At 41.6% G+C, this 14,430-nt stretch overlaps 1 protein-coding gene across 3 annotated transcripts in view; it reads right to left on the bottom strand.

The window, feature by feature from the left end:
• Positions 1–14,430, bottom strand: part of LOC143930791 (uncharacterized) — a 461,539-nt gene that overhangs the window by 57,110 nt on the left and 389,999 nt on the right. For 2 of the 3 annotated variants that reach the window (XM_077455410.1, XM_077455393.1), the window contains 2 exons: positions 8,890–8,965; positions 4,730–4,789 (listed from right to left, as the gene is read on the bottom strand). In XM_077455410.1, the coding sequence (XP_077311536.1) occupies positions 4,730–4,789; positions 8,890–8,965 (136 nt within the window). The remainder of the gene's footprint in view (positions 1–4,729; positions 4,790–8,889; positions 8,966–14,430) is intronic. The other variant, XM_077455401.1, reaches the window with a different exon arrangement.

Below are 14,430 nucleotides of genomic sequence, written 5' to 3' on the forward strand. Positions count from 1 at the left end.
TCCAATTCTGACACTCCTAGCCCAACTGCTGACCCTACGACAGGAATTACGTTTGTTACTCCTGAACTCATACGAACTATCCATCACAAAATTAAAGCCACCTCCTACTCCACACCCAAAAAGGCTGGCAAGAAATCTATCTAGGATCTGGGATACCCCACCTATTCCACTCCCACGATAAACTGACTAACCCCAGGACATTGCGAACACCTTCAGTGATTACTATAGCAAACTATATAACATTAGACTTGACCCCAATACATACCAACCATCCACAAAAGACATCAATGAATTCCTACATTCAACTGTCCTCCTTAAACAAGCCATTCTCTGAGCAGGAAATCCTTGAAACAATATCCACATTACCCTTGGGTAAAGCTCCAGGACCAATTGGTCATTTGGGAGAGTATTACAAGCAATTCTCAAATCACTTACTCCCCCATATGATGGACTTTTTCAACATTGCTGCCTTCTCTTCAAAGTTTACTGATGAATCATTGAATTCTCTTATAATTACAATCCTGAAGCAGGGAAGGACACAACTTCCCATCAAAACTTTCGTCCCATCTCCCTACTAAACTTCGACCTGAAAATATATGCCAAAACGATTTCCAGATGTCTGGTGGTAGTTATGCCAGATCTCATCCATAAAGACCAGTCGGGGTTCATTAGGGGTAGACAAGCACCAGATGCCACAAGACAGATGATCAACTTGATACATCATGTTGAGTCCAGCGGAACGCTTTCTCTGCTTATCTCTCTAGACGCAGAGAAGGCATTCAACAGAGTGCATTGGACCTATATACAGAAAATACTGACTAAGTTCGGATTCAAAGACCTCATCTACAGAGCTATCATGGCACTATGTACTACCCTTGGTCATGGGTCTATTCTGCGGATATGGTATCCCAGCCATTCAACATAACAAACGGAACTCGACAAGGGTGCCCTTTGTCACCACTCATTTCAATCTGCCGATGGAGCCATTGGCAGAACATGTATGCTCGCACCCCCTAATAACAGGTCTAACGATAGGAAAAACTTCTCACAAGATTAGTCTCTTTGTGGACAACGTCATATTGATACTCACTAATACAACTTCCTCCCTGACTAAAGCACAAAAGATGCTAGATTGGTTTGGACAAATATCTTATTATAAACTGAACATAACTAAATTACATATTCTAGATATTAAACTGGACACCACAACCAGAAACCTACTACAGGCCCAAGTCCCCTTTGCCTGTTCAGAAAATAGCATTTCATATCTGGGTGTACATCTAACAAAATCAAACACCTCTTCACAGCCAACTTTAAAACCCTCAAATTAAGAGTAGAAACCCAAACCTTAACCAAGCACAACCTTTCATGGTCTGACAGACTCACAGCATTTAAAATGCTCCATCTGCTACAAGCTCTCTACATGTTCAGAACTCTCTCGATCCCTATACCCAAACACTATTTTAAATCTCTACAAACACTGTTTAATAAATGCAAATGGCATGGGGCCAAACCGAGGAGCATACACTCAACACTTACAAACCATAGATTGGCGGTTGGCTCAGGGACGATTGACTTTGAAGACTATCACACAGTGCTGGACCAACTCACTGAGTGGTTCTAGACATGCCCTGGTAAAGTGTGGAGTTCAAGCGAAAACTTGACTTTACTACATCCAAATCTAAAAGGGTGGGTAAGGAGTACACCCTGGGGTCCAAAAATATTGTTGGCAACACCTCCCACCATGATATCATCGGCCACTGCCTGGAAAAGACCAATCCATAACAGCCTTAACATACCTCACACCCCACCCATTCCAATTCCGATTGAATCTCTTCATCATCTCTCACCTGACCAATCTATAAGCCAGTGGTCCAAACAGGGTATCCATTCTATCCAAGATGTTTTCCAGAACGACAGACCAAAACCCTTCCCCCGCTTTCAACACAAATGTAACGTGCCCCACATGGACCTCTTTACCTACATCTGCGTCATACACTGCCTTAAAGAAATCCAATTTCCTATCTACACAGTACACCCCAAAGCGTGGGCTTATCTAACGTCCTCTTCCCCCAAAACTAAAGGGATATCTCTATTTGATAATATCTTACACCACAAGCTCCATTTTACTAAGAAGCCCCCCCCCCACACCCACTGGGGAAACGACCTGGGAATGACCTACACAGAACACCAATGGAAACGGGCATTACAATTGATATACAAAGCAACAAAATGCTCTGCGCTTTGGGAAACCACCCAAAAATTGTCTCTCAGATGGTATTTGACCCCCTCAAAACTTGCTAAATTTAACTCCAACACACAAGACAAATGCTGAAGATGCAATTCAGTTAAAGGAGACTTATTCCACATCTTCTGGAGATGCACACGAATCCAGAACTACTGGAATACAGTCTTTCAAATACTGTCAGACATATCACACCAATATATGCCTTCAACACCTGGTCTGGCGATATTAAACCTGAACATAGACTCTGTACCACAGCCCTATAGACATGTGATGAGCCACATTTTGCAGACCTCCAGACTGTGTATAATGAGACTGTGGAAAACCGACAAAACCCCCTCTGTAGAACACACTCTTGACATGGTGAACCTCCACTATAGCTACAAAACGATTATGGCCTCCAGACAAAGAAATGAGAAAATGGGAGCCGTGGGTACTGTGGTCTGGAGCCGCAAACTTCCTCCAACAGATAAAAAATCTGGTAACTTTCCTTGATGTAGTAACAAGATGGTATTAACACTTTTGAACTGTGTCCATTATATGTTAGATAGTATGCTTATGAGATATTCCTCCCCCGGGTAACAAAAGAGTTCCCATTGGGGTTTCTGGGGGAGTGAAACACAAGTTTATGGTTAACATATATTTGCACCCACAACAATTATGACAGCTCCAAGTTTTCTGTTATCTTGACAGCCAAGTCTATTTTCTTCTAAGTATTTGTTTGTATGACTTTGTGTAAATTGTTGTACAATGTTCACATTGTCTTCTCTTGATTCTATTATAAAACAATAAAAATTATTAAAACAAAAAAGTAGTGCAGGAACTACTTTTGGGAATCAGTGTGGTGCCGCAAAGTTCGCATCGCTAGCGGTCATTGAGGTAGACACGGAACGCTGACCAGTATACAGTGGCTACTAGCGGGAGCTGGGACGAGGAGGGGTGAGCCAGACAGCTGACATCTCGTGATCTCATAACTCCTGGGTCTGCCGTGGTTATCCATCTACTTATGGTTTTGGAGTGCTGTGGTTATGGTGTGCCTTTTTTATTCCACATGTGAGTAGAATGTAGTGAAGTTTTATGAGATTCAAAGTGTGTGAAGTTTTTACACTATTGGAGGCTGTGCTTTTGTTTCATTTACATGTGGAGTGTTTAAGAGGATATATCGGGAACTGTGCATTTATCTCTGACTGGCACCTGGAGATTTTTCACTCTTCATCCCTATGAAAAAAGGGTTAAAGCGTCTTTAGCCAAGCACGGCAGTCTGAGGCATAAACAGCTGGTGAGTGTGTGCACATAAGGGGATTGGAGTCACGGCTATGTGGTGGAGGAGTGTTCCTGGAAGTTTTTATGGACTATAATTATAAGTGATTCACTGGTTACCATCTAATGAACTTTTTTTGGAAGTGGACCTTTTGTGTTTAAAATATTGGACACTTCATTTATTTATATATTCTTTTAGAATCACTAATTTCACAGGGTGTTTACACTATACCGTATTTATCGGCATATAACACGCGCTGGCGTATAACACGCACCCCAAGTTTAGGAGAGAATTTCAAAGAAAAAAACTTTTAGGAGGGAAGTTTAAGGAAAAAAACTTACATTTAAATGCCCATCAATGCAGCCTTATCAGTGTCATTTGCAGCCTTCCATTGCAGCCTTGTCAGTCACTTGCAGCCTTGCATTTAGCCTTGTCATTCACTTGCAGCCTTGCATTTAGCCTTGTCAGTCACTTGCAGTCTTTTCTGTGGCTTTGCCATTTAAAAATGGCACCGCCGAGATACAGAGCGCATGTCCTGTGTATCTCGACGGCACTCGGTAGTTCTCGGCCGCTCTCGGCGGCTTTTGGCTATTTTCGCCCCGATCTCGGCTATTTTCGGCCACACTCCGCTGAAAATAGCCGAGAACGGCTTAAGATACCCGAGAACGGCCGAGTGTGGCCGAATACCCCGAAGCCGCAGAGAGCGGCATTAAGGGTTAAAAATAGTGGGGGATTTGCGTATACACACACCCCCAATTTCCCCCTGATTTTAGGGGGTAAAAAGTGTGTGTTATACGCCGATAAATACGGTAGTTTAAATTACTACAAATCACTGTTACTTTTGTTATTTGTATGCATTTATTGGATACATTTGGGTTTAGAGTGTGTGCTATTGGCATATTCACTTAGTATTTAGCGCCGCTCATTCTACACTGTTTGGTAGGATTTTTTGCACATAAATAAGGATACATTTTGGGTGAGTGTAACTAGTAAGGTCACACTGTAGATCGAATTTGTAGCACCTTCACCAAGTAAATAGAAAATGCACAAGCAGACGCAGTAAAAATACGATTCTGAAAACATTTTTTGGCCATTTTTATGACAATGTTTAGGTACAAAGAGATATCTCTGTATTGTGATAAAATGTAATTTTAATGTTTCTGATACTGTTTGTGCTCTCTTGTCCAAGAACATAAAATGCCTTGAGCACCAAAATGTCTCACCTAGCTGTAAGGCTGCAGTGTTCTCTATTTCAATGATTGGGCGCTCAAGAATTTTCTTTTCTGTAAAAAAAAAAAAAGAAAACAAAAAAAGGGCGGGGGGGATAAAAATACATATACATATAAGAATAAGGAGGATTTTACTCAAGTATTTGTGTTACTCCAGTCATCCAATCTTACTTTAAGCGTTATTGCACTGTGCATCTTAAAAAATTGCCATTTTTTTTTAAATAAATTACAGTACTGTTTTAATAGTTTCATCCCCGTTCCATTAAAATGCTGCTGATATTCAGCAGCTTTTTTGCAGCCACTTCCTACCGACATGCATGTGATGCAGCAATGGCATGGCATTTCTCAGAGTGAGATTACTAATGGTGACAATTATGTAATGTTTGTTGAAACACCCACTTGTAGTTTCCATAGGAAGCCCATGTGACAGGGTGGCAACATACAGTGCCTTGCGAAAGTATTCGGCCCCCTTGAACTTTTCAACCTTTTGCCACATTTCAGGCTTCAAACATAAAGATATAAAATTTTTATTTTTTGTGAAGAATCCCCAACAAGTGGGACACAATTGTGAAGTGGAACGAAATCTATTGGATTTTTGAAACTTTTTTAACTAATAAAAAAATGAAAAGTGGGGCGTGCAAAATTATTCGCCCCCCTTGCGTTAATACTTTGTAGAGCCAACTTTTGCTGCGATTACAGCTGCAAGTCGCTTGGGGTATGTCTCTATCAGTTTTGCACATCGAGAGACTGAAATTCTTGCCCATTCTTCCTTGCAAAACAGCTCGAGCTCAGTGAGGTTGGATGGAGAGCGTTTGTGAACAGCAGTTTTCAGCTCTTTCCACAGATTCTCGATTGGATTCAGGTCTGGACTTTGACTTGGCCATTCTAACACCTGGATACGTTTATTTGTGAACCATTCCTTTGTAGATTTTGCTGTGTGTTTGGGATCATTGTCTTGTTGGAAGATAAATCTCCATCCCAGTTTCAGGTCTTTTGCAGACTCCAACAGGTTTTCATCCAGAATGGTCCTGTATTTGGCTGCATCCATCTTCCCCTCAATTTTAACTATCTTCCCTGTCCCTGCTGAAGAAAAGCAGGCCCAAACCATGATGCTGCCACCACCATGTTTGACAGTGGGGATGGTGTGTTGAGGGTGATGAGCTGTGTTGCTTTTACGCCAAACATATCGTTTTGCATTGTGGGCAAAAAAAAATCGATTTTGGTTTCATCTGACCAGAGCACCTTCTTCCACATGTTTGGTGTGTCTCCCAGGTGGCTTGTGGCAAACTTTAGACGAGACTTTTTATGGATATCTTTGAGAAATGGCTTTCTTCTTGCCACTCTTCCATAAAGGCCAGATTTGTGCAGTGTACGACTGATTGTTGTCCTATGGACAGACTCTCCCACCTCAGCTGTAGTTCTCTGCAGTTCATCCAGAGTGATCATGGGCCTCTTGGCTGCATCTCTGATCAGTCTTCTCCTTGTCTGAGCTGAAAGTTTAGAGGGACAGCCAGGTCTTGGTAGATTTGCAGTGGTCTGATACTCCTTCCATTTCAAAATGATCGCTTGCACAGCGCTCCTTGGGATGTTTAAAGCTTGGGAAATCTTTTTGTATCCAAATCCGGCTTTAAACTTCTCCACAACAGTATTACGGACCTGCCTGGTGTGTTCCTTGGTCTTCATGATGCTCTCTGCGCTTTCAACAGAACCCTGAGACTATCACAGAGCAGGTGCATTTATACAGAGACTTGATTACACACAGGTGGATTCTATTTATCACTATCAGTCATTTAGGACAACATTGGATCATTCAGAGATCCTCGCTGAACTTCTGGAGTGAGTTTGCTGCACTGAAAGTAAAGGGGCCGAATCATTTTGCACGCACCACTTTTCAGTTTATAATTTGCTAAAAAAGTTTAAATTATCCAATAGATTTCGTTCCACTTCACAATTGTGTCCCACTTGTTGGTGATTCTTCACAAAATATAAAAATGTTATATCTTTATGTTTGAAGCCTGAAATGTGGCAAAAGGTTGAAAAGTTCAAGGGGGCCGAATACTTTCGCAAGGCACTGTAGAAGCACAACCAAGAGACAGGAAAAGAGCTTCATCGCCCCATGAAAGAGTGCCTAAAAAAGGACCTTCATGGCAGGATTTCCAGGTATTATTTTAAAAAGGCTGCACATTTAGGAACATTGAAAATTACATTTACAATTACACTAACATGTTAAAGGAAATATGAGATTTTAGCAATTGGGTTTGCACATACACTCATCAGCCACCTGTTCAATTGCTTGGTAACACAAATTGCTAATCAGTCAATCACATAGCAGCAACTCAGTGCATTTAGGCATCTGGACATGGCGAAGACGAATTGCCAAAGTTCAAACCGGGTATCAGAATGGGGAAGAAAGGGGATTTAAGTGACTTTGAACATGGCATGGTTGTTGGCACCAGACGGGCTGGTCTAAGTATTTCAAAAACTGCTGATCTACTGGGATTTTCATGTACAACCATCTCTAGGGTTTAGATGTTTGATCCTCAGCCTGTATTTGGTTGCTATCTGTGAACTTCTTTGTTACCCTCTTATGAGTTTTCCTTTAATCGATTGGGCCTAATACTGACATAATTAACACTCTGGTCTAATAGGGGGATTAATATAAAGTGAAATTAATTATAGAGCATTTATAAAATTAACCTGTGTTAGACCCTCTGGGTTTTTTTGAGGCAGAATAATAAATATGGAATAATAAATATGTGAAATAAAAATGGAAAAAAATAGCATTATGTCGCATGCTCTAATGAAAGTGACAAACCGTGCCACAAAAAAGTGACTTGTGCTCTTGAAAATTCTATTATCTTCACTACACATCAAACAAAAAATACTAAATAAAAATTAATAAAAAATAAAAAATAATTGCAACACCAAATTATTAGTCCGAGCACTTTCGTTCGTGCAATATAAACATATATGTATAAGAAATAAATAGGTATATGCACATATATATGTCTTCTACATAATACCTACTCCGTATACATATAGCATAAAAGGATGTGCCATAAACAGATAAAAGATTATACATAAAGTGACTAGTGCTTAATAAGTGATTTTGTACACTCCATATAAATAAATGGAAATAAAGTGACTAAAACTTAATATGATACACAAAGTGACATTATATACTCCGTGTACATAAACAAAAAGTGACTAGTGCTTAATATAATAAACAAAGTGACTTTGTGCTCTAAAACTGTCCCATGATTAGACAACTTTTTCCAAGGAAATTTTTTTCTCAAATGGTTGGTGCGTGGTGCTGTGGTTATTATCCGTGCTCCTATTATCAATGCACTCACCAGAGCGCCGTACCCCTCCAGGGGTACCTCGCATTCACAGTATGTGCCACTGTGTAGCAATCTGTGGATCCTGGGCTTCGGTATAATGGCGCTAGTGTTAGTGATGTTTCATTTGGTCACCACATAAAAAAGAAGGGAATGCCTATAGTATAATTCCATTTAAATTATATATTAAATTATATAATTAAATTAATCCCCCTATTAGACCAGAGTGTTAATTATGTCAGTATTAGGCCCAATTGAGTAAAGGAAAAATCATAAGAGGGTAACAAAGAAGTTCACAGATAGCAGTCAAATACAGGCTGAGGATCAAACACGTAGGAGCTTTTTAGTCCAGAGTGTACCCATAGGGTGCAGCACTTATTCCTAGCTCCACCAGGGTTGTTTAAGTGGACCCATTTAACCAACTTCGGGGCTTTTTCATATATAAGGTTATAACCTGCAGAGGGTATAACACAGTATCATAGGAACAGCGCCACACCTACTGCAATATTCTTTCTTACAGAGGCACCCAAGCCAAGTCAGAGCTCCACATGATTAATACTTTATTTATGTCACTTCTGCTTGGGAGCTCCTCTAAAACTTCCGGCTGCCATATTGGAGATATTTTCTGCAGAAAAGATGGCACATGACATTACAATAATGTGTTGGAATAATAAAAATCTTGCATCATTTTAGAGCTGTTCCACGGCTATATGCTGTATGTGGAGGGGGGAGTATATGTACTGTCATTCCAGGCTATTGGAGGTAAGAACAGTTTATACATGTGCCAGATTAGTAGATTAGGATTTCATTACTCACGCAGCAGTTTTTTCTCCTTTCTTTCATTTTCTAAATCAGCAGTAAGCTTCAGAATTTCGTACTTCTGTGATTTTACCTAAAACATGGAATAGCAATTGTAAGATGTTGGTATTTTTGATGGTTACTGCTTACTTGTAAAATCTTCTAGGTTTAGTTCGTGTCCATCTTAATTGTATTCACTTTTGCAGAGAACAAAAAAAAAAAATCGCCTCTGGGTTATACACATCTACATTGCAAGGATTTTAACAAATGTATTTAAAGATTTTCTGTTCTGAAGAAATAGTTGTTTTACCATATCCTTTTTTCAGACTGATTCCTGAATGGGGAGAGGCAGCGGCGCACTGGGCAGGCCGCAGATCGCGGCGGGTGACGTCATCGCGGCTCCACAGCGCCGGAGCCACGAGACCCGGAAGTCGCTCCGGGATCCATGGCAGTGGCGAAGAGGAAGACGGAGGACCGCTTTGGGGGCTTCGTTCTCAGGTAAGTTATTCATAATGAGCTAGTATGCTATGCATACTAGCTCATTATGCCTTTGCCTTGGAGGGGTTTTTTTTTGTTTTTGTTTTTTTTTCCCTTTACTTCCTCTGTAAACTCCTATTGTAGCAGATGTAAAAAAAAAAAAATCAGGAAGAAAGTTACAGAAGCAAGAAATAAGATTTCTGGGGGAATTGTGTGCATGAACGATTGACAGAAAGCCTCCAGGTTGCCATATTGCAATCAATATTTTTAGAAGATGAAAATGACTGCCGAATACAAAAAAAGGAATTCTTAATAACATTACATCACAAAATGGTTTATCTGCTATAATATTTTTGTAACAAAAGTGGAGTTTTCCTTTTTTTTTTTTTTTTTTACAAATTAGAGTGGAGTTTCCCGTAAAAATGTATATTGCAGAAACTTTTTTTTTCTAGTTTTAGATAGAATAGGGAGGGATTAGAACCCCTGTCATATTTTTATTGCTTTTTGTGTTCCTGTTAAATCCATTCACACCCTCTGTTTGCTAAGGTCCCCATCGTCATCAAGACAGAAAGTGATGGGATAGTCACAATTTTAGAGTTGTCACTAGAGCAAGAGGTGAGGAGACATCTTGTTCCAGTGACAATCGTCAATGAGAGAAAATAATTCTAATTGTATAGTTTTCCTTTCAGCATTTCACTCTGAAATAGGACAACCTTACATCCTGAAACCTCTGAAAGCAAAGGGAAATAGGGGTAAAGCTTTCATTGTGCTTTAATACTACTATATCATTTGCTTTACCCTTATTACCATGAAAAATGTAAGAATTGGGCAACTAAAATTACAAATTAGTTTAAATACATATTAATTAGAGAGCCCCTCCTGTTGTTAATATAAATTCAAACAAGGAGAGTGGGATACCTTCATAGTGACCACAGTAGGTATGCAGACTTGCATACTAAAGCACAGAGATCTCTACTATAGAGTTTTGAGAAGTATAATGGCGCGTACACACGATCGGAATTCTCATTGAAAAGAGCTCTGATGGTTTTCCAGACGGAATTCCAACGGAATTCCGCTCAAACTGTCTTGCCTACACAAAGTCACACCGAATTCAGATAGTTTAGAACGTGGTGACGTACAACACGTACGACGGGACTAAAAAAAGGAAGTTCAATAGCCAGTGCGGCTCTTCTGCTTGATTACGAGCCTGCTTGGAATTTGGTGCGTCTGAATTGTGTACACGCAATCGGAATTTCCGACAATGGATTTTGTTGTCGGAAAATTTGAGAGCCAATAGCTTCTGTCTCGTAGTTGAATCTGAGCATGCATGATTTTTGGCGTGTCGGAATTGCATACACGCGATTGAAAGTTTTTCTGTCTGGAAAATTGAGAACATGCTATGAATTTTTGGCTGCCGGAAATTCGGACAGCTAAATTCCGATGGAGCATACACACGGTCGAATTTTCCGATGAAAAGCTCTCATGTGCGATCATGTGTAAGCGGCATAAGAGACTGTCAGGTTTAGCCTCTTTTACTGCCATCACCAGATGTCTTATGATGGCGACATCTAGGGGATTTTACACGCGCTCTCTGCTGCTACATTAGCTGCAAATGTGTGTAAACCCAACAGTTGGCAATCTGCTGAAAGAAATTAGGCCTGATCCCTTTTGTGACAACCCCAACCCCCACCATGCTTCCCAGGCTCCACTGTCCCCCCTGTGGGTTTCGCTGAGTGGAGGGGATGAATACCAGTGAACATCTGTGTATAACATCACTTCCTGTGTGGCCAAGGAAGACGCTAATGGAGCACAATATGCACTCCATTAGCTTCAATGGATGGCAGGTGAGATCTGGAAGGCAGGTCTAAAAGACTCCTGATGTTTCATTAATGTCACAAAGAGTTTATGCCACTTAGCGGCCTTTTTGTCTCTTAAAGCGGAGGTTCACACAAAAATGGAATCTTTGCTTTTTGGAACCCTCGCCCCCTCCGGTGTCACATTTGGCACCTTTCAGGGGGGAGGGGAGTGCAGATACCTGTATAATACAGGTATTTGCACCCGCTTGCGGGAATAGACTCCTGCGGGAGTCACGCCCCTTCCTGTCCATCCCCTGCTGTCTCCTGGGAAACACACAGGTCCCAGGAGATAGCGGGGACCAGTAAGGATGCGCAGCGCGACTCGCTCATGTGCAGTAGGGAACCGGGAAGTTAGGCCGCAACTCTTCACTTCCTGATTCCCTCACCAAGGATGGCGGGCAGCTGCCGAGAGCCGAGCTATTGATCGGCTTCGGCATCGCTGGACCCTGGGACAGGTAAGTGTCCATTTATTAAAAGTCAGCAGCTGCAGTATTTGTAGCTGCTGGCTTTTAATATTTGTTTTCTTAGGAGGACCACCGCTTTAAGTGATATAAAGTTTCAATGGAAAAAAAATAAAATAAATACACAGGGCAGTCCCTACAGCTATGCTTTGCCAGTGTCCAATTCTCCTTAAGGTGGCAGTATAACCAAGTGCTTCAAAGTACTATCCAGTGCCCTGTTATATATGACTAAGCCCTTGTACACACGGTCGGAGAATCCGTCGGAATGTGTCCTATCGGACCCTGTTGTCAGATAATCCGACTTTGTCTGGTATGCATCGGACTGATTCCGTCAGAATATCCGTCGGACCCAATTTTCCAACTTGTTGGAAATATTTTCTGACCAACTGGTTTGATCGGACATACTCCGATCATGTGTAGAGAATTTTGATCGGACCAAGTGCCACGCATGCTCAGATCAAATTCCTACATCAAAGCTATTGGCTACTAGCCTGAACGTAGTCCCATCGTAACAAAATTACGTCATCACGTTCTGAATGATCGGATTTTTCGACAACTTAGTCCGACCGTGTGTATGCAACAGTTTCGGACAAGATCAGACGGACAAAATCCGACGGACAAAATCCGACGGATTTGGTTGTCGAAATCTCCGACCGTGTGTACAGGGGCTAAGAAATCTTTTTTTTTTTGTGGACTAAGCTTTTATAATATTAAAAATATTATTTTCTAACAAAATTTCTAGCCAGAAATTCAAAGACATTGGAAGATGCACCCTAATGTAAATGTTTTGATAATATTGAACAGCACATAACCTGCAGCTATAAATTAAATGAGCATAGAGATTTGTGAAAATGTCTTTAAGGCCGGGTTCACACTATAGCGATGCGGGAACGCCGCGAATCCGCGGCGTTTACCCGCATCGCACACCTCTCGCCTAAGGCCCGGTTCACACCGCTGCGGGGGGAGATCCGGATGTGATCCGCACAGCAAATCACATCCGATCTCCGTAGCGATGCGAGTTCAGCCATACAGATAGTATGGCTGAATTCGCATCGCTCCCGCAGCAAACTCGCACGGGACCCTTTTTTGGGTCCGCAACAGAATCGGATCGCATGGGGGTTCACACCATGCGATCCGATTCCTGTGCGAGTCGGCAGATCGCACTGCGATATGCCGATGGATCTGGGGGTGTCATTAACATAACATTGACACTCCCAGCCGTCCGCATAGGGCAGTGTGAACCCGGCCTAAAAGGTCTTGCTTAGGACCCCTTGAACTTCACCCTAAAATGTATCACAGCTGATTAACACATATGTTTTACTAAACCATGTTCTTTCCAGAACAGTCTATCAAATAAAGGCCGTTGGGGGGTATTATTATGATTATATTTTCTATTGCAAAGAGTAATTTCATTCAAGACGTTTGTAATTTTTTTTTACTGCACCTTTAATTAAAGTGCGAAGTTTATAATTGAATATGATGATTTAGCCCCTAGAGAATATTGTTTTAATGCCATTCACTTAACCACTTGCTTACTGGGCACTTAAACCCCCCTTTCTTGCCCGGAGCAATTTTCAGCTCTGTCACTCTTATGCCATGTACAGACGGTGGGAATTTCCGACAACTAAACCGTGGATTTATTTCCGATGGATGTTGGCTGAAACTTGTCTTGCATACACACGGTCGCACAAATGTTTTCAGAAATTCTGATCAATAAGAACACGGTGACGTACAACACGTACGACGGGACTAGAAAAAGGAAGTTCAATAGCCAGTGCGGCTCTTCTGCTTGATTCCGAGCATGCGTGGAATTTTGTGCGTCGGAATTGTGTACACACGATTGGAATTTCCGACAATGGGAAATTTTGAGATCCAGCTCTCAAAGTTTTGTTATCGGAAATTCCGACAGAAAATGTCTAATGGAGCCTACACGCGGTCGGAATTTCTGCCAACAAGCTCACATGGAACATTCGTTGTCGGAAATTGCGATCGTGTGTACGCCGCATTGGAATGACAATTGCATGGTCATGCAACACTGTACCCAAATGCAATTTTTATCATTTTTTCACACAAATTGAGCTTTCTTTTGGTGGTATTTAATCTCCAATGGTGTTTTTTTTTTTGGTAAACAAACAAAAAAATACAGAAAATTTTGAAAAAAAAAATCATGTTTCATCGTTTTTTATAAAATTTTGCAAACAGGTAATTTTTCTCCTTCATTGATATGCGCTGATGAGGCGGCACTGATAGACTGCACTGGTGGGCACTGTTAGGCACAGATTGGCGGGAATGATAGGAACAGATAATGATGGGGACAGATAAGGCGGTACTGATGGGCACTGATAAGATGGCACTGATGGGCCCTGATGGGAGGCACTGATGGGCACTGAAGGCCACTGATAGGTGTTACTGAAAAGGTACCACTGATAGATGGCACTGATGAGTGGCACTAATAGGTTGCGCTGATGGGCACTGGTATGTGACACTCATGGGCAGCACTGCTGATGAGGCACTGATTGGTGGCATTGATAGGTGGCACTGTGGGCACTGGTAGATGGCACTGTTGTGCAGTGGTAGGTGGCACTGGCGGGGCACTGGCTAACTGGCAGGTGGGCACAGATGAGCTGGCTCTCTTGATCAGGACCAATGTCCCTCTGACAACCGCTGGTGATCGGCTTTTTTTTTTCTTCTCCTCATGCTATCAGCATTTACATCACATGATCAACTGTCATTGGCTGACAGCTGATCATGTGGTAAAGGGGTCA

Source organism: Lithobates pipiens, unplaced genomic scaffold (assembly GCF_037356315.1).
Source record: "Lithobates pipiens isolate NorthernLeopardFrog02 unplaced genomic scaffold, aLitPip1_a1.2 Scaffold_10, whole genome shotgun sequence".
Classification (NCBI taxonomy): Eukaryota; Metazoa; Chordata; class Amphibia; order Anura; family Ranidae; genus Lithobates; species Lithobates pipiens.